Genomic DNA, 22211 nt, shown 5'->3' on the forward strand with positions numbered 1-22211 from the left:
ATAAGGAAGTAATCAACTTGAATGTCAATTACACTCACAAACGCACTCGCAGTAATAAATTAATCGCGTTGCGCATACGCCATGTAAGCCGGCCAGTCTCCGAAACTCAATTCAGCCGATTCACTCGCCTTGATTTCAGCCCGACAAACTATAAACAAGCGAGAGCGACAAAAAAGATACATACGTTACGCACAAATTAAATTCGTGAAGTTCAACATCAGAAATTCCAGCAGAAACAGTGGCTAACGAATTACGCGGCCTGCATACCGCCTTTCAGCCCCCGAATTCCCCTTTTTTTGGTTTTTGGATTTTGGATTTTTGGTTTTTTGCCTTTTATTTTTGGTCCGACCACTCGCAACCGGGAAGGTCAAGTGCACGCGCCAAATGTGTTTTATATTGTTTTTCACATTAGTCTCGGCTTTTTGTTTAATTAATTTTTAATATAATTTTTTTCGGTGGCTTGTACTTTGTTGTTTGACGAGCGCGTTGATGGTGTGACAGGCGGCACACACAACTTGGGTGGTTCTGGAGGCTAATCGTGGCAGTTGATGGAAAGGGGCACTTCTCGGACCTTGATGGAGGAGCCGAGCAAGAGATTTTTATGTATTTAAAAACAGAGGGGCTAATTATTATCGGGTTTCTTATGGCCTGAGTCTATTTTAATCATGGTATTGGATTAAAAGATATTAAATTATGTTATTATCATAATAAAAAACATGTTTTTAAATTTTTAACTCTTCCCTTTTTAACACATTGTTCACTTAATCATCTTGTTATTATTGTTTTTTTAAGCTTAACACCCTTTATATTTACATTTAAATATGATTGAATTTCTGAAATACTCAAGCATTTTAAACACAACTTTTCTTAAAAAATATCTTTACCTGATTAATTTTAATATTTTTAAAAACTTCGTTTCAAATCAGAGAGTAGTAAAATCATTAGATTCCTTTATCGATTCGATTTTCCCATATCCACTGACCTCGGTGCGCTACACTTGCTACTAGTTCACAGAACCTCAATAAAATAATTACATAGCACCCATTGACCGCCACACTCATTGTTATCGAATGCTTAAAATCGAATTTAATTACTTCCACCCACTAACAACTTCCGAGGCACACTTCGCGCGGAAGCCTTGGCTGTGGGTTTAATAATAAGCCAGCCGGTATAAAGATCCATTGGAAACGCCACATACCCGCCTGTATGGAAATATATTGACAAACTGGAGTTTTATTGTCAATCATTGTCAATCAGCCACCGAACAGGGGCCACCCAGAAAGAAACCTGCGAATTCGACACTGAGTCTTCGAGAGACCGCTGGCAAACCTTTAAAGTTCAGTCAACTGACAGACACAAGAGACTTAATCACCTGCTCTTCTGGAGGGCTTATAGAGCGATACCGATCGGCTATCATATTTTATCAAAACCGCTGAAAGGCACAAGGAAGTGGAAACAGGCCGAGTCACAACAGAGCCCCAATTGAATCAAATTATGTGTGTTTAGTGCCCAAAATCCAGCCTGATCCAATACGAGACCGCTTCGGAGTCGTGGCTCGTGTCTCGAGGTTAGCCTTGCCCATGGCACACAAAGTTGAAAATTGATTTTGGCTTATATTTTAGGTCTCTCGTCAGGTTCAAAACTATTAGCGCCCGCATGCAAAAAAAGAAAAAGCAGGGCCCAATAGAGCAATCAAAATTGGAACAATGTGCATGAGCGAAAAACAAACAAGCTTGCGAGAAATACAGCAGGGAATATTTCCACAGGGATATTTCTAAGTTATTTTAAAATTTTCTAATATTAGTAGATATTTTATTTCAGTTGTGGATATTACAAAACAAGAGAATCAGTTAAAAAAGGTTTTTAATTGCTTTTCTAAATATTTTATCGATATAATTACAACAGATGCTTACATTTTGGTTTTAGTAATATTCGGTTTTATTTAATATTCTATAAACTAGAAATATTCCATAAATAAGTAATATTTTATAATGTCATGAAGGTATACAACATTTAGAATAACTTATAATTTGATTTTAGATATATAACATTCTCCATTTTTTAAAGGCTAGAGTTATTTTAATGGCATTAATTAATTATGTACATCATTAATATTTGGTTTTATTTATCATTCCTAATTTCGGTTACTAAAAATTTATACTATGCCTTTGAAGAGCCCCCGCTACAACTATTTTAATTACCCTAATAATATATCTTTTTGTTATTATTACAATGGTCAAGAAGCTATTTAGTTGTAGTGCCCCACGAAAGCCCATTAGAATGTGATTCATTGTGTGCGCATAGGTCAGGTGTCATTGGCTCAGCAGTGTGATTTACGACTATGTGCCGCACTGTAGCCGCTGTTGTCAGCAGTGTTGTTGCTGCCGTTGTCGTGCGTTGCTCTCTGACAGTTTACTCTCTACTGGTTTTGCTTTTTCGTGTACCCAACGGGGGCCACTTGAGATTTGATTTTGATCGATTTTGGCAAAGAAAAATACAGAGACAGCAACAATCAGAGACAGGCAATCGTTGCTTAATGCGAACTCAGCCTCGGGCCGGAGTTAATGTTTTAATTAGCACAACTTGGCCAATCTGAGGCCGCTTTGGGGCGCAGAAACAAGCTGCAGCGTGCCACGCCCATCCGAGCACATCGAAAGGGGGCTGTGGGTGGGCGAAGAAAACACATAATTTGTATTATAAATATGCGCCACATCAAAAGCGCATTCACAGCTCAAGCATTGGCAACTCGACAAAAGAAAACCCCTCCCCCACTCGCAGCCACTCAGCTACTGTCATTGTCAGACAATCGCTAGTTGGTTCTTGAACTCGGCTTTTGAACCGAGCTCCCCAGCTCCGCGGCTAATCGCGGCCACTCGTCTCGCGCTGGGATCTTGACATGAGGAAGCCATTTGGTCGCCACAAGTACAGTAATGACTGTAATTAGTCGAAGCCGAAAAGTGTCCGGCCCAGGGAGAGGCAGAATTTTGAGCACATACCTAATATGCTTAGTAGTTCTAATGTCCAACGGACAGTTTTCATGTCACACGATTATAGGAAATTTCATTATGTCACATTACCTAGGCGTTCTCGGAAATAAAAAGTTTAAATTAAACTCATTTATGTACCTTAACCATTAGAAATAAAAATGTAAGGAACTTATAAGTTCGTAAAGCCACTAGAAAGTGTAGATACATTGTAAACATTGTGATAAAACACTTAGAAACAATTTCGGAAAGTGCTTAAGAACTAAAAATAGATACAATTTTAACGTTATTAATTTAATAAAACATATTTAAATTATATTAAATTGAAAACAATTGTGGGGAACAACCAATATAATTTACAATATTTTTAAGTGTATATCCCATTTATCCCAATTTAAGCTAATGATAAAATAAAATTTGAAAAATTCCAAACGCATTTTTTACATTTGTTTTATGTTTATGTTGTTATCAATTGTTTTTATAATTTTCAAATATATTTAAATACAAATATATTTATTTACAAGCAAACAAGTTCAAGAAAATGGAAACAAAAAGATTTATTTATTTTAACTTAAATAATTTGAATAGAGTTATACCAATCATCCAACTTGGGCGGCCATTTATGGGCAACGACTTGCACTCGGCAAAGGTCCTTGAATTGCTCGCATAATGACCACATTCCGAGTACCTGATAGCCACCTTTGTTCTGTCAATCCGAGCATCGGCGCACACTTGTGTAGCTGCACTCACAAGCATGGGCATTTATCTACGAATTGCAGTTGCAGGTACACTTTATCGATTGAAACAAAAGACTTGAACAAAAAACTTGTTTCACTTGCCGCCGACGACTGCTGAGTTTATTTTTTGTGCTTTTCCAGTCGACTTGGGGACCTCCATGCAAAAAGTGAAAATATTATGCAACGATCTCCGTCGCCCTCTTTCACTCCACCTCACCTTGGGCGCCACAAGTCCAGCAAATGCATTTTCTCAATTTTTCGCTAATTGCAATTAATTTCGTTTGTCGTTTCGCCTTCATTGTTGCATTACTATAACTCAGCCGTTCTTGGCCCCAGCGCAGTTGTGTATGTAGACTATTTGCAATTATTCAATTAAACATGACATGACTTCGACTCGCACTCGAACTGGATAGCACTGGCATTGTTTTAGTCTCAGCTTAATTTCCATTTATTAATTATGCGAATTATGTGATCCAGTGCCGCCGGTTTTCTCTCGCGGAAAGCAATTAAAAAATTGTAAGGCAGCAAAAACCTCAAGATCAATCCGATCGTGAGCGATTGTTTCGGGGCGGACGGATGTTTGGAGTGCGTGTTTCTTGATCTTGATTAGCTGGGCATTTAATAACAATGAATTTCCAGCAACAACAGCGGCCACTCGCACAACAACAGCCAATTATCAAGGTCGCGGATGAGTTGGCTATTGTAAATATTTACATAGCTCGCGGCCCTCCTCCGTGGACCGTCAAGGTCGAATTGTGGCAGAAGGGTTTCATCGAGCGTTGTGTTGGACTAGTGTAAGGCAAACACTTGACTACACGTTCTACGGAGTCAAGACCCCCGGGGCCTTGGACTTCTAATTGATGGGAGAGAAAGTTACAAGACTTGAAAATAATATGAACAAATCTAGAGGTTACGAGGAATACCTTGATTCTTTTTCGGTTCTTAATGACTGACTGTTGATTAATGGGTATTGTTGATAATGTAATTGTAGCAACCAAAAAGTTAAGAGCTTTTTCAAGGAATGTGGAGTTTAGGGGCAGACTATATTGTATTTAAAATTCCAAAAACCATCTTGAAATAATATATAAAAAATGAACCTTTTTCATAATACCTAAAACCTTAAAATTGTCTCCACGGAGGAGGACTTTATTGTATTTAAAATTCCAAAGACTATCCTGAAATAATATATATAAAATGTAGCTATTTTTAATACCTAAAACCCTAAAATTACGTTGATTTAAAAACTCATAAGCAACTTAATTAATAACCGATTCTTCGCCACTTCCCCCTGCTGAAAGACTAACTCAACAATAGACACAATTTAAAGAACCGAAATGAAACAAATTGGAACCATTTGTTTGATCAGCATAATCGAGAGTTGTTTGTGTGCACAACTCAATTAATCTCCAAACATTATTCAAGTTCAAGTTTATTAACCTTAGGTTCAAAAGTGCAAACAGCAAACAGATTAATAGATTTCGAAGCGGTTTTTCACGCTCGAAGGTCGAACGATTTCTGTTCTCTGCTTTTGGCGGATTCTTCAAAGCGCCCAGAAGACTGGCACAATTGTGTGCAATAATTGGTATAGAAAAGCATTAATGGCAAAGTTCAGATAGCTCAAGCTAGGAAGGAATTTAAGAGTGAAAATTAAATTAAAGAGCATCAATCTGTTGGATTTTCAGGGCAACCATGAAGAGGGAATTTTCCTTAATTCAATGAATGATGTGAAACTGCTTTTAAAAAATATTAAAATAAATAGAAAGAATGCTATTAAAAGGAAAGAAACTTTTAAACATTTTAGAACATCTCTTAAATTATTTTTTAGTGTATTTAATAATTTACATTCTGAGAGCATAATGCAATACCAAACGGACAAACATAATGGATTACCATATGAATGGGCGGGCGGATTTCTACAAAAGGCGGAGAGCCAAACGAAGAAAAAAGTATTACAATAAGGCAAACATAAAAAAATCAAAATACCTACTATGATTAGCCGGAGTTCCCGCCTCGAGGGGCATTCGAGCGTGCCTTGTGAAGGTTATCGCAGTCCATGGGGCTGGGCCTGGCGATTATTAAAGAGCATTAATTGGAACATCGCTGGAGCGTTGGACAGCGGGAAGTTAATATTATTATTATATATTTATTGCGGAAGGTCGCTGCGCCGATGGGAGGCGGTTGAGTTTGGCTGCGTTTCTGGCCGCCAGCTGTGAGCTCAATTATCTGTGAAGAGCAGCTGTCTAATCTGCATCGTGATTGCTGCATTTACTTTGTATATACACGGTTATATGGCGAAAAGTTCAGGGTCATTGTGGGTTAAACACCTGCGTTTTCCATGCACCCGCCAAGGCAGCTTGTAATTTGAAGACCTCGCGTGCGTCTAATTAATAATTAGTGAGTTGTAATGAAGAATGCAGTTCTCTGCTCTGAAAATGCAATATCACTGAACAGTAAAAATAAAACATTTTAAATTTGTCGGGCTGTGCGGCTGCCTTTACATGGTTGATGTCTAGGCTAGCCGCACAATAGGTGTTTTTTGGCATTTTGATGCTGTGCACTTTTGGCCATACTAAACAGCTGGCAAATATTTTGCAAATTGAAAATATTCGTATATTTTAGTAAAATTGCTGATAAAACTGCAGTTAAGCCATGGAAATTGCGGACACCTACTACAGTAAGGACGAATACGTGGAGACGGCAAGTAATCCCAGTTTCTCCTCATGGGGACTCAAAGTTTCCCCGAGATGACCTCATCGTGACCAAAACTTTTGTTTACAGGCCTCCGGCAACAAAGTCAGTCGGCACACGGTGCTCTGCGGCTCCCAGAACATCGTGCTCAACGGCAAGGTGATCGTCCAGAGCGGCGCCATCATCCGTGGCGATCTGGCCAACGTCCGCACGGGAAGGTTCTGCGTGATCGGCAGGGACTCCGTCATCCGGCCGCCCTATAAGCAGTTCAGCAAGGGCATCGCCTTCTTCCCCATGCACATCGGAGACCATGTTTTCGTGGGCGAGGGAGCCGTCGTCTCGGCGGCCACCATCGGGTCCTGTGTTTACATCGGCAAGAATGCCATTATTGTAAGCCACACGTCAAAACTGATCTTATTTATGCTCATGCTTTGACTTCATCTCATTTCAGGGTCGCCGCTGTGTTCTCAAAGACTGCTGTGTGATCGAGGATGGAGCTGTCCTGCCACCGGAGACTACGGTGTCCAGCTACATGCGGTACACGGCCAAGGGAACCATCGAGGGCGGCCAGGGGAACCCGTACTTCGTGCCCGCCGCCATGCAGGACGAGATGATCAACTACACAAAGTCATTCTATGAGCACTTCGTGCGAGCTCCAGCACCGGCCAGCTGAAAACTATAGGTACTACTTTTGATGGCATAGATATTATAGATATGAGTAATAATTACATTACCCCCCTCTCAAATGCATATTCCTATGTGGGAACCCCCTTAGGATGTTGTTTAACATTCGTCCAAGCGGCAAATTAGTTTTTATACATATTTATAGTTGGTTTAATCAGATAAAATGAATAACTGCCTTCTCACATTTCTCACAATATCACTGGAAATCCAGATTCTCAAATCTTACACTTTTGTTTGATGCTTTTCTGTTTCCTACTACACTTTAATGTAGATTTTTATTACAATATTTTATTTAAGTAACACACAAAGAGCTTTTGATTCTCGTAGCTTTGAGTACTTCAGCACTCTTTCTCATCTGATTCGCAAATATCGCTAATCTTCGAGTTGATGGAGTAGAATTCGGTGGCCCTTCTGCTCGGTTCATAGTAATCGTATACAACCACCGAGGATGGTTTCTGGTCGGCCACCGAATGCGTCCTGTGGGCCTCGATAGGAATGGATTTGCTGTCGTCCCTCGACAGATTCTCGAAGTAGACAACCACCACGGAGTCGCCATCCTTGGTCTCCACCAACTGCAAAGAGAGTAATACAAATGTTACTTATACTTAGAAGTGAAATACGTTTAGTTAGTCCCACAACTTACCCGCACACGCTCGACCTCTCGGATTTCCTTGAAGCTTTCCTCATAGGCAGTGTACCCGGAGGGCAGGGAAACCTCCAGTATGGCCATGTTCGACTCGTTGGCGTGGTCCTCCTCCACGTAGTCCACGCAAACGCTCAACTCGAGTTTGTCCTTCAAAGTCTTTGGCAAGACGGTGGTCTCAACCTTGAAACTTGGCTTCGGCTCCTTCTCCACCACATTATACTGACAGCTAATCTGGACGAGGGCAGCGCCTGAGCCCTTGGCCTCGAACTCCAAGGAATTGGTGCCCAGCGGGAACTCAACAGTTTGGAGCACCAGCCCATTCTCCCCCGACATAGATAGTCTCTGGGTCTTTTCGCGCTTGCCCCTATTGGAAACGGTCACCTCCCAATTGGCTGCCTGATAGCCCATCTTTTTGGCGAACTTAGTCAGGGCGGTAAGACCCACCACTGTGACCTGGCTGGACGCAAATCCTCCCAAACTGTTACGCTGGGCCACCAGCCAGCGTACTGTACTCAAAGCAGTGTCGGCCGTCTCCTGCTCTGATTCCAGGAGAGAAAGCAGGGCGTAAGAGGTGATCTCCACATCATGGCTCCCACCCAAACTGGAGGCGGTCCACCAAGTGCGGTCCATCTCGTTTTGTGCCAGAGATTCTAGGCTGGCCACCAGTTTGCCGGCTCCTGGAGCCTTGGCCCTTTGCAGAGCATAGATAGCTATGAACCGGGGCAGCAGCACTACGGATTCCGCCGTATTTGAACTGAGGAAGGACACAGCTTTGTCGATGGCCGCCTGGTCGGGTCTCTCTTCCTCCAGCAGAGCCAAGAGGCAACTTGCGGTGATGGTCAGAGGAGATCGCTGGGAGCCATAGAAGATTTCTCCCTCATCCCGAAAGCTTCCATTTTCCGCCTGGCGGCTGAGGAGGAACTCGTAGCCCCGGGTCAGAAGCTTCTCGTCCACATCAACGATATGCTTGATCTTGCTGAATGTACGCAGCACATAAGCTGTTAGCCAGGTGGATCCCACGCGTTCCGAATCCCCGGTTCTCCACACCTGGTGTCCGAAGGAGCTGAAGCTGCCGTTGTCGTGGCGATAGCGCAACATATTCTGACAGCCAATTGATAGGTTCCTCTTGATGCGAGTGTCCAAAGCAGGCGTCAGTTTCTTGATGCTCTTCAGGTAATCCCAGACCAGATAGTTGGGCACCAGATTCGACATGGTCTGCTCCCCGCAGCCGATGGGCAATCGCAGAAGGTTGTCCAGGTTCTTCTCCACAGGACCTAGGAGACCACCCACCAGTCCGAACTCCACGCGCTCCGAACCGGGAACCACTTCATCGGGAACTTTCAAGTCGAAAGTGTTCTTGTATTCACCCGCCTCTTTGAGACTGACGAAGAAGGCCCTGTTCCAGTACTGGGTGATTCCCTCGGGAATCACCTTGAGCGTTTTGTGCACAGTATCACCAGCCAGCGGTGAGATGGCCTTGAATTTCAGTAGAATATTGCCAATGACCTTGGGTCGGATCAGGAATGAGGCGCCCCTTGCTGCGTCCGAGCCCACCTGGATTCTCAGCGAACGCTTTTGGTCGCCAATAACCTCATCCGAGGCATCCACAAAGTCGTACTCGTCGTCCTCATTGTACAGGGTCAGTTCAACGTCCAGATTCTTCGACAAATAGTTAAAGACCAGGACTGGCACGCTGAGCACCTCTCCGTGTTTCACGGAGAAGGGCAGGCGAACGGAGACGAAGAATGGCTGGAATGTCCTGATCCTCACCTGCTCATCGGTGACACCCAATCCCTTCACGGGATGCAGCGAAAAGCCGGTGAGCACCCAGTTGGTGATCGTCTCGGGTATGGTCTTCACCCACTTGAAGACCGCCTCCTCCGTGCTATCAATGTCGTCGAAAATCCAGGTCTCACGAAAGTTCCTTCGCACAGGAGGGGGTAAGGCTACCGGACCATCAAGTGCCTCTGCTGACATGATCATCATGTCCTCCTCGCCACTGAGTTCTAAAAACGTACACCTTCGCATGTGGCAAGGAAAGGGGCCATTGTAGAAATAGGCATTGGTCATCGTCACCACGTCACTGGACACTCGGGGTAAGCCGATGTTTAGTATCCGCCGGAAAGTGGGAGTCCGCCAGTCCCAGGAGCGCTTGTCCCAGTCGTTGTTGCTGCCCAGCAGGAGCACACTCTGATCGACGGCCAGCAGGCCGACAAAGGACTTTGGCGGCGTCTTTATCACCAGCTCAACTTCGCTACCTGGCTTCACCTCCTCGGGAGCCTCGATTTCGATCCTGTTCTGCAGCTCCATCTCCACGGAGAATGTCACCTCCGCATAGTGGAATTCTCCAGTCTCGTCCACGTAGTAGAAGAACAGACAACCGTGCGGAGCAGTAAGAAAAGTTGGCTTCAGGGTGATGTTGACGGTGTTCTGGGGCTCGACCAGCTCGACTCGCTTCGTTTCCAGGACGTTTTCGCGTCCGAAGATGTTGTACACAAAGTAATTCAGAGGACGACTGGAGTCGAGGGTTACTTGATACTCCCGATTCATTTTTAGCCTGCAAGACAAGCGAGGACCTACTCTTTTGAATACTCTTTTTATACGGATAGTTACTTACACCGTAGAGTCCTTGGACAACTGCACTTTAGCCTCGAACCACTCCTTCTCCCTTCTTAATGACCTGGAAGGTTCAATCTGGGATTCCCTAGGGGTGTAAGTATCGTAGAGCACGCACGTCTCGCCGTCGAACTCCAGCGCCATTCTATAGTAACTTCTAAACCGGGCGACGTCGGGCAAACTGGGAAGAGTCACCTTGAAAACCGCCACTCCCAACTCGTTCAAATGGCTCTCGAAGGTCAACGTTTTCCCCTCAATCTTGGGAAGTTCTGACTCAGAATACCGCATCCGATGGCTGCGCTTATTTCGAATTCCCTCGGTATACGTTGCCTTCAGATTAAAAAGGGGGTGTTAGTAAGCCAAGGGAGTCCTTGAAGGATAGTCATCACACCTTCACCACCGACTTGGTGTCCGTAACCGGAGTGCCATCCAAGAACGTAATCGTGCAGGCTACTTCGTGTTCCTTGTCGGGCTCGAACCGGAAACTGGGATGGTCGAGGGTGGACATCTTATAACGATAGGCATACAGTTGGATATCACACGATTCGCTGATCCTCACGCCGGTGAACTCCTCCTTGACGGTGGCCGTAACCCGGCCATAATACGTTTTTTTCCCGTCCGTCACAGCCCTGGCAAGCTGCCTCAGATCCATGGTGAGCTTGGCCGTGCCCCGGACCATGTCGGCGGTGCCAATAACCGAGTCTCCCTGCGGGAAGTACTCGCGCACCCTCGTGCCATCCGATGTCACAATGATTCGGGGTTCTAGCAGGTTTACATTTACCAAAACAGTGCCGCTTACAGGCTGTCCATAGGTATAGCTGTGGGGTTAACCTCGTATTAGAACCACCTGGTAAAAGCTAGCTCAGGGGCTTACTTACCTGGCCTTCACGTAAACGTTTAGCTCTCCATCTTTCGCGGAAACTTGCTTCGTGGCCTCCAATTTAACCGAGTACTTTGGCAGGACGTACTTTTCCACCTTGAACGTGCTCTTATCGCACCCACGGCTATTATAGCAGAACCAATCTTCGCCTGACTGCTGCTCGCCATTCTGAACCAGCAAGGACCAAGTTCCCTGTGTGGCAAGCTCGGAGAGCTCCAATTTCCCAGTGAAAACTCCACTGGCGGTCTTGATGTGCTTCTCCTCCTTGATGCGACTCCCTTTGGAGTCCTCGAACCAGATCACCACTTCGTCCACCGCTGTTTCCGGCAGCAAGTCCTCGTTGAGAAATATCACTCGGTAGTTGATCGTATCGCCGGGCTTGTACGTGCCCTTGTCGGTCTGGATTCGGATGAACGGCTTGAAATACATCCATGACAACTTCATGGAGTCCTTGAACTCCAGCCCCTTGACACCCTCGGCGACCAGACTATAGTCACCCTGCTCCAGGGGCGGCAGCTTAAAGGTGATCTGCCGGAACTCAGCGCAACTGGCCAACTCAACGGTCTGGAATTCCTCGAATGAGGGCCCTAGGATGCCCACTTTCAAGGCAACTGGCTCCGAGATGTGATGAACAGCCACGGCCACGTTGTAATCTCGATGGGAGTGGATGGCGCCTGAACCCACAACGGTGTACTTGGGACTAGGGAAATACATTATTATTACTTTTCGTACTGGTTAAAATATTTGTAAAGTGTATATTTAATCTCGTCAAATCTTATATTACCTATTTTCAAGTAATTAACTATTTCACTACTACTTGATACTTCCGATCATATAAAATATTGAAAATTGTCTTACCCCCTAGTCTTCGGCAGTGTATTAAATGGCACCATGATGAATCTGCAGGGGAAGTCAAATTGTAGGAATGTCTTATTCCAACGTGACTTCAGCTGGCGGTGGTCAGGTTCATTCTACGGGTCTCTCATTGCATCGGTGCCAAAAATGAGTCAGACGCAATCGTAAGAACAGATAAACAATTCATTTTTTGGTACTGGCAGTGTGAGTGAGTTTATAGCCGCTTGTACTTATGCACGGGGCAGAAGATTAATAAATTCAGTAGTAGCAGACTGGCAGGTTTCAATGCTAGTAACGATACAATAAACAGAAGAGGCTTACCGATTCCACAAAAAGTAATCGGGGTTATTAATGAAATAAACATATATATTAGATATTCTATAAGTAAGAACAGGCTGTTTGGCAGTTAATCTATCAGTCCCGTTTCGCAGTCGTAGGCCTCGTGGTCGGACTCGAAGATGGGGAAGCTCATGCCGGTGCGCCGGGCGATCACAGAGGCCACTTCCTCGGAGTTGTTCTCCTTGCGAGGCAGTATGTTGCGGTCCAGCAGCAGCACTGTGGCCGTGTTCCGGCAGTTGGAAACGGTGGCCGTGATGTGGAGCGGCGTCTGCTTGCCCTCCGATTCGGCATTTACATCGGCGCCGAATTGCAGCAGTAGATGGGCACAGTCCGCGTTGTTCCACTTGCAGGCGGAGTGCAGCGGTGTCCAGCCCAGCTCCGTGCGGGCATTGGGATCGGCCCTGTATTGCAGCAGCAACTTGGCCATGTCCACGAAGTTGTTGTAGGCTGCCCGATGGAGTGGGGTGTACCCATCGTTGTCCCTGGCGTTCACGGTGTCCGCATCCAGGCTCAGGATCTCGCGCACCTCGTTGATCCGGTTCTCATTGACCGCCCACAGGATCATGCGCTCAATGCTGGCTAAGTGGGGGCAAAGCACACATCATCCAGGAACATACGCATATGTTACCATCCCACGGGGGAATCACTCACATTGCGGGTCCTTGTCCTCCTCGATCAGCTCGTCGGCATCGTCGTCCCAGCCGCTCACGAACATCCCGCGGGGTACTTTGGCGTGGCGCAGCTTCTCCACTTGGGACTTCTCGTCATCTGAGTCGTAGTCCCCCATTACGAGGCTATAATTCAATAATTTGGCTTAGAATTTTAGGATTGGTTTGTTTTCTTTTCCTAGAGTGACCTTTTCTGGACCGCTAAAAAAATACTTTCGCTCATATGAAAAGTACTAAATATACCGTAGGTATACAGCCCAGTTCAGGAAAATAGTAACATTTATACATATTTTTCAACAAAATTTTTTAAAACCTTCAAATTCATAAATTGTTTAAAAGGTACTTTTCGCATCTATGTTAAGTTGATCATTTAAATTTGGTGAATATAGCCATCTTTAAAACAAAAAAAACTTTTGTTGACTAGGCATTTTTGTGTTGGCAGTGAAAGGTCACTCTACCACCCACACATACTGCACTACATTTGGAAAACATCGCGAGTCGCGAGGAAAACAACTGCTTCCAACTTTGTTTACGTTCTCCAAAACCCTCGAAGCCATGTCGAATCCGCAGGAGGAGCTGCTGCCGCCCAGCGCCGAGGACGACGAGCTGACCCTGCCGCGGGCCAGCATCAACAAGATCATCAAGGAGCTGGTGCCCACGGTGCGGGTGGCCAACGAGAGTCGCGAACTCATCCTGAACTGCTGCTCCGAGTTCATCCACCTGATCAGCTCGGAGGCCAACGAGGTGTGCAACCTGCGCAACAAGAAGACGATCAACGCGGAGCACGTCCTGGAGGCGCTGGAGCGGCTGGGCTTCCACGACTACAAGCAGGAGGCGGAGGCCGTCCTGCACGACTGCAAGGAGGTGGCCGCCAAGCGAAGGCGGCAGAGCACGCGCCTGGAGAACCTGGGCATTCCCGAGGAGGAGCTGCTGCGCCAGCAACAGGAGCTGTTCGCCAAGGCACGCGAGGAGCAGGCGCGCGAGGAGCAGCAGCAGTGGATGAGCATGCAGGCGGCGGCCATGGTGCAGCGACCGCCGCAGGCCGACGGCTCCGTGGCGAGCAAACCAAGTGAGGACGACGAGGACGAGGACGACGACGACTACTAGTAGAAGCGTGTGTCTTTCTATGAGCTTAGTGTAGTTTTAATCTTAAAATATATGCCATAAGTTCAACTGTCAGCCATCATTAAGTCTCGATCTTGGCTTTCTCCCAAGGCAGTCCGTTTTAATCATATAATATATTGCCGTAAGTTCCACTATCAGCTTATCCCGGCCAGATTCTGCGGCTCCTCCGCCTCATTGTCCACTCGCTTGGCATTCAGCTGCAACTCCACCAGTCTGGGCAGTCCCTGTGGGGCGTTAAAGGTGCCCGGCACGTATTTGCCCAAGATCTCCGTGTGCTCCTTCCAGAACTGCGAGGAAATCAGATCCTCGTGCAGCGGCACCACCGCCTGCCTGCTCTTGTCACCCACAGTGACTCGCTTCCTGAGCAGGATCGTGCCCTTTCTGTACATGGCCGGCAGGGTGTTGTAGTTTATGCCAAACTCCTGGAAGAGCAGCTCGTTCTTGTCCGCCGAGAAGGTGCCTCGCAGCTTCTCCTCCGCCTGCTGGTTCGTCAGACCCCTCTCCAAGACCAGTTTCCAAAAGGCGGTGTTGTAGAGGTTGTTGACATGCACATCCGCTTGCCGCCAGCTGAGATAGTCCCTGAGGTTCTGCTCCGAGGGATACAGGACCACCCGGCCGTCGAAACAGGGCGCGTAGGCCAGGGGAATGTTCATCCACTTGGACCACTGCATCACGTAGCTGGTGGAGAACAGGCTGGTGACGTAGGTCAGCAGTTTGGCGGATCGTCGCTTGAAGGCAGTCGTCTCCTTGCGGAACACAAAGGAGTACTCGTCACTCTGGCCGTAAGCCAGGACAATATCCCGGAACTCCTGCATCACAGTCGTGGCGGCCGCGTTCATCACATTGAGGGCTGTGGGAGGGGATTTACAGAATCAATATGTGCAGGAATTATGGAAAAATAAGGTACCATTCTCATCGTTGGGCTTCTCGAAGTCGTGCGCCTTGGAGAACTTGTGGAACTTTTTGCCGTCGATCCGTATGACTATCCACACATTGGGCAATATGCTGTCGTCCTGCTCGAAGGATTTGACGTACTCGAATCTGCTGCAGGCCATGCTGCGTTGGGGGACCTCCTGGACAAGGGCACGATTCAATAAATTACCGAATTTGATAAAAGTTCGAAGAAACCGCATTTAAAAGTTTTTTTTTAAACCCATGAGTTTGTCAACAGCTGTTCGCTGTTATTAATTAACAGCACTGTTAACTAACGCGTCACAGCGAAGTGATTTTTGTAGATGTGATGGGAACATTTAACAGCTTTCAACAGTTATTACATAAAAAACTGTATAAAAACCAAAAGTTTTAGCAAATGCTTAGTATCGACTTCTGTAATTAATCTACATGGAAAAGCGCACAATTTGGTCTTTCCGAAGTCACCTTTTTCCGCATCCATTTTCCCGCCAAATCACGGTGACCTCTTACGTTACAACGTTACGTTTCTGGCACTTACGTTCGCGGTGAAAACATCACGGTATAAATATTTATTTTTACTCAGATATTTTGATTTTTTCCCATCACCTCGCTCAACAGAAAATAAAGTGGAAATTTGGAAACTATGAGCGTGAATTACGAACAAAGTGCGGCGGATGAGCAGTTCGCGAGGGCGCACAAGGCAGTCAGTCTGTCGGACGACGAGGAGGAGGGCGAGGGCCCGGCGGAGATCACATCCCTGCAAGAAGATGGACCACCTGCCGCCAAGCGGGCCCGGGAGTTCTACGAGGAGCCGGGCGGGAAAGGTGAAGGAGGAGCCAGTGGCGATGGAAGTGAGCCGGATGAGCAGGAGCAGCCGGAGGCGGAGGCTGCCGGAGGAGCGGCGAACACACATGTGGTGGCCCACCACTACAACGAGCTGAAGGAGGCCGGCCGCAAGGACCGCCAGAAGTCGAAGATCTTCTTCATGCGCAACTTCAACAACTGGATCAAGAGCCAGCTGATCAACGAGTACATGTCGCAGATCAAGGACCAGAAGCGCATGGGCGATGCTCTGCGGGTGCTGGACATGTGCTGCGGCAAGGGCGGCGACCTGCTCAAGTGGGAGAAGGCGGCCATCTCGCACCTCATCTGCACGGACATCGCAGAGGTGTCCGTGGAGCAGTGCCAGCGGCGGTACCAGGACATCCTGCAGCGCGCCGAGAAGTCCAAGTTCGCCAATAAGTTCACCGCCGAGTTCTTTGCCTGCGATTCCACGTTGGTGCGCCTGAGGGAGCGCTACAAGGACCCCTCGCTGCAGCTGAATCTCGTGTCCTGCCAGTTTGCCTTTCACTATTGCTTCGAGTCCATGGCGCAGGCGGATTGCATGATGCGCAATGCAGCCGAGTGTCTGAAGCCGGGTGGCTTCTTCATAGCCACCATGCCGGATGCCTACGAGATCGTGCGGAGGCTAAGGGCAGCTGGCCCGGATGCCACTCGCTTCGGCAACGATGTCTACAGCATCGAGTTTGACTGCGAAACGGATCCGCTGCCCTTCTTCGGGGCTAAGTATCAGTTTCACCTGGAGGGCGTCGTAGACTGCCCCGAGTTCCTGGTGCACTTCCCCACGCTTGTAAAGCTGGGCAGGAAGTACGGCCTGCAGCTGATCAGGAAGTCCACATTCGCGGACTACTACAAGGAGAGCCTGCCCCATGGTCGGCATCTCCTGCAGCGCATGTCCGGTCTGGAGACGGTGCAGGCACAGCGCTGTGAAAATGATGAGCAGTTCGCGCACGTGAAGAACTTCCAGGGAGCACAGCGCGGAAGGCCTCTGGGCACCCTCTCCAAGTCGGAATGGGAAGCAGCAAGTAAGCAGTCCATAACGCTTTTCTGAACATCCAAACCTAAATGTATACTCATTTCCAGCTCTTTATCTGGTTTGTGCCTTCAAGAAATGCAAAAACACGTGGGACACCAATGGCAAACCTTTGTTTGAATTCGACGACTGAATATTGCCAAAAACTTGAGCATCATAGGTTATTTTTCTGTACGCGTGGCCCAACATTTTTAAAATCTATATTATACTCGAAAGCATGAACAGATTATTGCTGGCTGAAAAGTTTAGCTCGTAAGTGGAATTTGTAAGGTACGTTCGTTTTGTGTTCATAGGATTCAATTTATATTTACTATTCAATTTTACAACATCCAAAAACTTGATTGTTCATTTTAGCTTAAATATAACAAATAACAAGATCAACACTGGATTTATTGAAGGAACTTGACAAGAAGTTTTTATATTCAAAAAACCTACGAATACGTCTAATAATCCAAGTTTATTCTTAGAAAATATCTTAATTCACTACATCTTTCGTTTTGCCTAGTTTGTTGTGTCGTCTGTGAACCGTAGTTAGAGAGCAGTTGTAAAATATTTTAAATATTTTCTTAATGCAAATGCAGGATTGGAAAAACAGATATGAATTTCAAAACGCTTTGAAAAAACACATTTTTCAAGAAGCCTTAAGATATAGTTTGTTAAAATAAAGTAACTAATCTGGTATTCAAAATCTAATTTAACTAGGGGCATTTAATAAATTGTACTTTGACAATTAAAACACTATTTTTTATTTCGAACATTAATGTGTTTTAGTGAATACTAGGACATCGACTTAAAATAGCTTAATAGACTTTCAAAATCGGTTACAAATTCTTTTTTAAAACCTTAAATAAATTGCTGATGTTAAACACACAAATATAAACGAAATATGCAGGCCATGATCGTTTTTTATTATAAATAAAAAATCTAGGGTTTAAAGTAACCCTTTAAGTGACCCTCGTTGGGGCGGCCTTTCGGTGCGCCCTCGTCGAAAGCTTTGATAAGAAGGCTTTGGCCGAGTTCGAAACTGGAAGCCAGGTGGCAAGGAGCTTCGGGGAACGAAGCTCCGGGCTGAGAGAGCGCACAGCTGTTGCTTTCACAGCGACGGCGCCTTTGAAGGACATCGGGCAAAGGTTAGTCCTGACGTTTACGTTGCCGGGTCGCTGGCAGGCACGACCCAACCTGTTCAGTTGTGCTCCGGAGCGACCCCAGAGAGTCGAAGGCGGCGAGGAGGAGCGTGTCGTGCCAGGCGCCCGATGCATCAATGAATTATTGTAGCTGAAGTGTAAATAAATATTTGATAACGGGCCGAAAGTATGGGTGGTGCGGCCTGGTTCGGTTCCCTGGCTGGGGAGGGGGTGGCACTGGAGCAAATAACGGCATAAATTACGCCATTGATTGGTTTCGAAGCGTTTTGCAAACTTTATATTGGCCCAATCAGTTAGCTCTTCCTTTCATTATCGCTCGGGGCTCGGGGCTCGGCGGCCGGGACTCGGGGCCCACTCCTTGGCCTTCTCTCGGCCACTCTTGCCAACTTCTTGTCAGATAATTTCATTATTTAAAGTTTTGCTCATAAAAATCAACTTTGTGTGTAAAGTTTAAATTTGTTTTGCACATACTGATGCACAAACAAGGCGGGCAGGCGGCGGCCAGGCACGTGTACGCTGTGGACGGGTTCTGGGAGGTGGGAGCTGGGAGCTGGGATCCGGGATGGGTGGCCCTCCTCCGTCTCCCCTCCGCCTTTGTTTAAAGTAGAGCGTGCGTATTTATATGGCAAACAACAGAGCCAGGGCTGCCCTGCCCGAGCTGTTTACGTTTACACACACGGCTTGCCCTGAGCCACCTCCCCGCCGCCTCCCGCCCCGACCACCCTAACCAGCCGAGCGTCAACCCACCGCTTTTGGCCAGGTCCTTCGCCACTCCGCATGTCCTTCGCCACGACTCGCTTTGCACTGATTGGCCCTAATGAATCTTTTTGTTACCTTCTCCATGCGGCCGCCTGCGCATTGTACCATGCGGTCTATGTAAATTAGTTCACTTTTAACCCAAACATTGGGGAACACCAGAATACCACCCCCGCCAGCCAGCAAATTAACGTTTTAAACTTTCCTGCCACTTTCATGAAATTATAAGTTTGATGGCCTCAAAGAAGATATCGGATTTCGGGAAATTAGTTTAATCTTTTGATATTGTTAGTTTGAGGGTCAGCGAAGTGGCTTTGGGCGTTCATTAGTTGAAATTAACAAAATTTACAAGTTTTGCCTTGAAAAACATGCGCTATGTATTTCAGAAAAATACTAATTACTATGAAAATTAATTTTAATTTGAATTTTTTAAATGATATTTGCATTCGTGGATGATTTTTGTAGAGTTCAAAGAAAAGAATTCGTTGTAATTTGCAAATGGTACAGCTTTATTTGGAATATTATTTAAAAAACCGCGATAAGCGGAGTGCTCTTCAGAGTTGCATCCTTTCATAGGTGCACTCGTACTTGGACTTGGCCAGCTTCAGAAAGCGATCCATCATGCAGTGAGCTACCACTCCCTGACGATCCAAATATCTTTTGAGGACGTCGTTGAACTCAGCTTTGGTTGAGGCTGGAGCCCTCGCATGGTGTTGAGCATTTTGAAGGCATCTCGGGACATTAGCTGATCGAATTTCGCTATCTCAGTTGTAGACACTCCGGTATTCGGGATTGCCACTGTAGCGCCCATTACAAAGTATCATTTTCTTGTAGTTGCAACGGAAATTCAAAAGAAACTTTATCTTCGTTTCGGTATCGGCGATTGACAACCCAACGAGATTGTCGTTTATGAATTTTCCAAAGTTTGAATTGCTTGCCAACTTTTTTATGACTTTTTCACCGACATCCAAGGCTTTTCTTGTTAAAGTGTCTGCCAAAGAAAGTCGATCATCCTCAACGCCTTCGAGAAAATCGCGGACTTTTCCTTGTCCGCCTCAGTAGCCAATCCTCTGGCTAGGCCCTTTGAGAGAAAATGCATTAAGTAACTTCTTTATTATTTTGTATACTTATAATGAGTTCCTACCAGCAAAGCCAAAGCCAGAGCAGTCAGCAGGGAAGAACGCATCTTGTTTGGTGATTGAAGACGTACTATAACTAGCTGGACCGATTTCCGCTCTTTTTATAGCTCCCATGCTTACAAAGTTTTTCCAACGTAGTGGAAATCGTTTTTCATGTTAAAAATCGGTCTTCAATGCCAAAGACTGTGTTTCTTCATCCACATCATTTCATATTTACGAGTGTACGAGTACAAAGCTTATCTCATACAGTGATTTTCTTTTATTATTTCTTGGCATTATATTATCACTTCCCCTTGTAGGAAACAGAATTTCAATTATTATTATTATATTATTATTAATAAATACGTCTTTTTACAACTTTTCAGTTGAATAAAAATGTGGATCCCTAGGGATCCCAAGACTACGAAAAATGTTACCTGTATACTAATTTTGAGGTCGCATGCTCAAAAGTATGCTTTACAAAATTTCTCTTATAGCTCCCACCCAAATCCTTTAACCGCTGCTGATCGTAGCATACTTTTTGACGTCTCTTGGAGAGTTTTGCGTTTTTTAAACCCTTTAAGAGCTAATAAAATATGGAAGCCTCGAAAGGGTTAAGGCCTGTGGCGCGATGGTTGGCCACGTTGTGTTGAGTAATGTGCATACGTGACTGCAATGTGTTCGTGTGGAAGGACCTGCGTCAGTGTGTTGGTGCCGCTGGGCACTGACAAAACGCAGGTAGGAAATGTAAGGCCCCGCAGTACGTATACGCAGTGTGTACAAACAGAAAACATGCCGCAATGTTTGTTTTGTAAGCCTGTCGAGGCAAGCGAGCGAATAAGTGTCTGTGTCGCTCTCTCTCTCTCCCCTCTCCTCTCTGCGTCCTCTCCCCAGCAGATCATGAAATGCATGTGTGTTCGTAGTTGTGTGCGTGCCTTTTGACGGCGCGGCTGTGTGTGTGCGTGTGCGTGTGCGGCTTGTGTTTATTCAACCGCATGAAACAATGTGAAAAACGCATGCCAGGCGTGCGACAGTGTTGGTGGCTCTGTGTGAATGGCTGCGAGCATGTCTGCGTGCGCCTTCTGCTATGCTAAACTTTTTACAAGGATTGCCCCCGGAGCTGGTTGGCTTGGTTAACGCAACAATTTAACACAAAAACCGAAAAAAGAAGGTAAAACGAGCCCAAAGTAGAAAGAATATGCAGAAAAAAAGCAGGGAGAAAATGAAACGTTCCACACATACATCTGTGCATACCGCCCATACACGTGTATGCCCAAGGACTTAGCGGCGCCCATTGAAAGGATGTGAAGATGATGAGCTGCAGCTCATCGCCTGGTAATCTTTTGTGGTTCTTTCCTGGCCAAAGAGAAACTTGAACTCTGCCCGAGTGTTGCCACATTCTCCGTGGCAGTCACTCCTGCCTCGGTTGGCTGCGTTTGTGCAGCACGGCAGTCGGCCTGCTCCTTCGCCCTGCCTAAGGTCGAATGTTGGCTCGGTAATTACATTTATTTCTGGCTTTGGCAGGGTTTTGCAAAAATATTCTATGCATACACCTTTCAAATAAAATGTCAAGTCTTTGTGCGTGATACAAAAGGGGGAGCCTGTTATTTATTTGTTTTATTTCAACGTAAAGTTCTTCCGGAAGATTTACAACAGGCTTTCGAAATATGAATAATGTCAATTCATAAAAATAAAATATCATATCCGTATGGTCTGTGTAAATGGTTTAAGCAGGTCATTTACTTCTTGGATATCTAAAATATTTTATTATCCAGTATACTTTTCGTTTACAACGATATGAATGTTTAAAAAGTTTAAATCTTTTGTATACATTTATATTTCGATCTAAAACTTGCAGAAGACTTCTAAAACGATTTCCTACAATGCCATATATCGACCCTGCTATTCTCATTCCCCGAGCCAAGCTATAAACATTTCTCGGAAATAGAACAAGATTAACTCAGTGATATGAAAAGCTTTTTCGATAGTTCCCTTACTGAAGTAACAGCCTTCATTATTGATCGCTGTTCACAAGCCAGTTCAATCAATTTCATCACTTTTCACTCCCCATATTTGGCGACTTGTGTTTGCCAACTTATTGTTGGAAGGATTCGCCTTAATCAGAGCACATTCCGACCCAATTGACTTCGGAATCAGTTGCAAAGCCAAACAACAAATGAATATT

At 45.7% G+C, this 22211-nt stretch overlaps 6 protein-coding genes across 7 annotated transcripts; 3 read left to right on the forward strand and 3 right to left on the reverse strand.

Moving 5' to 3' along the window:
- The first annotated feature begins 6259 nt into the window (after positions 1-6259).
- LOC108028981 (dynactin subunit 5) lies at positions 6260-7155 on the forward strand. The gene is made up of 3 exons (XM_017101021.3): positions 6260-6418; positions 6500-6799; positions 6861-7155. Exons 1-3 carry the CDS (start codon positions 6371-6373, stop codon positions 7080-7082), a joined length of 570 nt encoding a protein of 189 aa, XP_016956510.1. The 5' UTR covers positions 6260-6370; the 3' UTR covers positions 7083-7155.
- Positions 7156-7390: 235 nt separating this feature from the next.
- LOC108028927 (alpha-2-macroglobulin) lies at positions 7391-12289 on the reverse strand. The gene is made up of 6 exons (XM_017100946.3): positions 12094-12289; positions 11234-11935; positions 10747-11173; positions 10357-10685; positions 7737-10296; positions 7391-7665 (listed from the first exon to the last, which is right to left on the reverse strand). The coding sequence occupies exons 1-6, from the start codon at positions 12126-12128 to the stop codon at positions 7432-7434; spliced, it is 4287 nt and encodes a 1428-aa protein (XP_016956435.1). The 5' UTR covers positions 12129-12289; the 3' UTR covers positions 7391-7431.
- A 146-nt stretch (positions 12290-12435) lies between these two features.
- On the reverse strand, positions 12436-13388 carry LOC108029249 (ankyrin repeat domain-containing protein 49). The gene is made up of 2 exons (XM_017101443.3): positions 13081-13388; positions 12436-13008 (listed from the first exon to the last, which is right to left on the reverse strand). Exons 1-2 carry the CDS (start codon positions 13214-13216, stop codon positions 12497-12499), a joined length of 648 nt encoding a protein of 215 aa, XP_016956932.1. The 5' UTR covers positions 13217-13388; the 3' UTR covers positions 12436-12496.
- A 102-nt stretch (positions 13389-13490) lies between these two features.
- On the forward strand, positions 13491-14276 carry LOC108029287 (protein Dr1). The gene has a single exon (XM_017101486.3). It carries the CDS (start codon positions 13653-13655, stop codon positions 14202-14204), a length of 552 nt encoding a protein of 183 aa, XP_016956975.1. The 5' UTR covers positions 13491-13652; the 3' UTR covers positions 14205-14276.
- A 12-nt stretch (positions 14277-14288) lies between these two features.
- Positions 14289-15395, reverse strand: LOC108029286 (probable tRNA(His) guanylyltransferase). Its single transcript, XM_017101485.3, has 2 exons — positions 15130-15395; positions 14289-15072 (listed from the first exon to the last, which is right to left on the reverse strand). Exons 1-2 carry the CDS (start codon positions 15353-15355, stop codon positions 14357-14359), a joined length of 942 nt encoding a protein of 313 aa, XP_016956974.1. The 5' UTR covers positions 15356-15395; the 3' UTR covers positions 14289-14356.
- A 283-nt stretch (positions 15396-15678) lies between these two features.
- LOC108029271 (mRNA cap guanine-N7 methyltransferase) lies at positions 15679-17388 on the forward strand. 2 transcript variants are annotated; one of them, XM_050885298.1, is made up of 3 exons: positions 15679-15693; positions 15753-16999; positions 17058-17388. In XM_050885298.1, exons 2-3 carry the CDS (start codon positions 15778-15780, stop codon positions 17138-17140), a joined length of 1305 nt encoding a protein of 434 aa, XP_050741255.1. In that variant the 5' UTR covers positions 15679-15693; positions 15753-15777; the 3' UTR covers positions 17141-17388. The 2 variants fall into 2 exon arrangements, 1 of the variants encoding a protein (XP_050741255.1); XR_001768429.3 differs by lacking the exon at positions 15679-15693 and having other exon boundaries at positions 15704-16999; positions 17058-17277; positions 17362-17388.
- Positions 17389-22211: the final 4823 nt, after the last annotated feature.

The sequence above is a fragment of the Drosophila biarmipes genome, chromosome 2L (genome assembly GCF_025231255.1).
Source record: "Drosophila biarmipes strain raj3 chromosome 2L, RU_DBia_V1.1, whole genome shotgun sequence".
In the NCBI taxonomy this organism is placed as follows: domain Eukaryota; kingdom Metazoa; phylum Arthropoda; class Insecta; order Diptera; family Drosophilidae; genus Drosophila; species Drosophila biarmipes.